We start from the raw sequence: 1,988 nt of genomic DNA, 5'->3' as shown, positions 1-1,988 counted from the left end.
AAAGACGAATTTGAGCACATCTAATTTACCCTCAACAAGACGGATTATATGAATATTTTTGACAAATAACTTTGGGGTTTCTTATAGGATAAAACGGCCGATTTGCAGTTGTATATCAACCTCCAGATAATTTTTTAAGACCTTTTTAAAAAAGCAGCGGGCTGAACGAACAGTTGATATGTATAAAAAATTATATTAAATCCAACCAAAAATCAATTACAAACTTTTCTCAATTTAGGCATTACAGCATATGTCCTCCATACTAATTAAAATCGGGTTTGTCTATAAGTTTATATGCTTATGAACTTTAAAGATAGCTAATATGCCTTTGTCATTTAAATCTTTACAGTGCTGAAATGTTTTCAGCAGAAGCAAATGTTGATTGTTTGCTTAAGTAAAACTACAGAACGCTTCTGTATGTTAATTACATGAAACTAATAGATTTGATGGAATTAAACTAAATTCAATCAGACGTGGCCAGATTGTTGAGAAGGGTCGTTCCACAGATCACTTTCTAAGCTCTTTCAGAATCAAAGTGAGCCTTTAAAGAATGAATGAACTTCGTTTTGATCGTTGTTTAACATTTCTCCCACCTTCAGACGGCAGAGGCGTCACCATGATAAAAACTCCTCCCTCTGCATCGCTGCGGGTCAGGCGCAAAAATGGTCGTCAGATCAGGAAGCATTTTGGCCTGAGCAGAGCCAACGGTCAGGACTCGGAGGGATCGCTGTGGAAGATGCAGTCTGGCCAACGTGACGCTCGTTTCACCAAAATACCTGCAACTGTCATCCAATGGCAGGAAATCACTGCATACCTGCGTCTTTTTGGTGAATGAACACCCTGAACACAGTCCAGTGGTTTAGCATGTAAGTTTGCTTTTATTGTGAAAGGCTCCTGTCATGGTTTTGTTTCAGATGATGATCTCATCCAGCAGTTCCTCAGGATGGACTGTTGCTACAAAATGACTGACAAGGTAAAGAAAGACTTTTTATAACCTGTTAGCCAACCTATTTTTGACCAATTTCTTAATGTTTTTTTTCCCCTTTTTCTCACCAGTATCTTTTAGCCATGACCTTTGTGTACTTCAAACGGGCCAATTTCTCTATTTCTGAATACACCAGGAAGAATTTTTTCATGGCACTGTAAGTCAACAGGAATTAGTGGAAACCTTCAGTTTTTTTGTTTTTTTTTTAAAGACATTCCTATCATGAGCATTTTTCTGTGTCTGTAGCTACCTCGCCAACACCATGGAGGAGGATGAGGAGGAAAGCAAGTATGAAATTTTCCCTTGGGCTCTGGGCAAGAACTGGAGGAGGCAGTTTCCACGTTTCCTTAAGCAGCGCGACGAGCTGTGGGCTCGTATCTGTTACAGAGCTGCTGTCAGTAGGAGCTGCTGTGAGGAGGTGGGACATTTATCTTTGGAATGAGGCAGATACATTTAGGACCATTTAGACATTTGTTCACTCATTTCTCAAGCCTTTATGCTTACAGTTATGCTATTAATAAACTCATTGGGATTAAAGGATATTAAAGTATTAACATAAGATTTTTACAAAGGTTGCAGTTTTGTTTAACAATCAAATTTATAGGTTTTTCAATTGGCATTTATTTCTTAGTGTTGATATGTTTGGTTTATGCCTCTTTTCTGTGCCGATCTTTAGTCTGACTTTAATGTTTTACGAGTGAGAAATGGTTTCCTTCTTCTTTTCCCTCAATGAAAGGTAAATCTGTGAATTCTTGTTGTGGTTGAACCTGAAAGCAGCTTCATATGAACCTGCTGCAGGTCCAGTAATGGCGTCTCAGAGTTTTCTGGACCTCTTCAAGTATCTTTTGGTCTGTTTGCAGACTGAACATCTTCAGCCTAAACCCCAAAAATCAAATGATGTTGACCTGTAGACTGATTACTGTTCAAGGAAAATTCCGGTTTTTAACACTTTTAGCCCATTTTCTGTAGTGTCCAGGATGAAATCGAATGATCGACACCAAAA

At 38.4% G+C, this 1,988-nt stretch overlaps 1 protein-coding gene across 1 annotated transcript in view; it reads left to right on the top strand.

Annotated features, from left to right (window-relative positions):
- The first annotated feature begins 616 nt into the window (after window positions 1–616).
- spdya (speedy/RINGO cell cycle regulator family member A) overlaps window positions 617–1,988 on the top strand; it is an 8,109-nt gene continuing 6,737 nt past the window's right edge. The window contains exons 1-4 of the mRNA XM_015385341.1: window positions 617–827; window positions 915–973; window positions 1,057–1,142; window positions 1,232–1,403. Coding sequence (XP_015240827.1) covers window positions 617–827; window positions 915–973; window positions 1,057–1,142; window positions 1,232–1,403 — 528 coding nt within the window. The remainder of the gene's footprint in view (window positions 828–914; window positions 974–1,056; window positions 1,143–1,231; window positions 1,404–1,988) is intronic.

Source organism: Cyprinodon variegatus, unplaced genomic scaffold (genome assembly GCF_000732505.1).
Source record: "Cyprinodon variegatus isolate N-32 unplaced genomic scaffold, C_variegatus-1.0 Scaffold336, whole genome shotgun sequence".
In the NCBI taxonomy this organism is placed as follows: Eukaryota; Metazoa; Chordata; class Actinopteri; order Cyprinodontiformes; family Cyprinodontidae; genus Cyprinodon; species Cyprinodon variegatus.
Note: the sequence above shows the minus strand (reverse complement) of the source record. Positions and strands in the feature narration are given on the sequence as shown.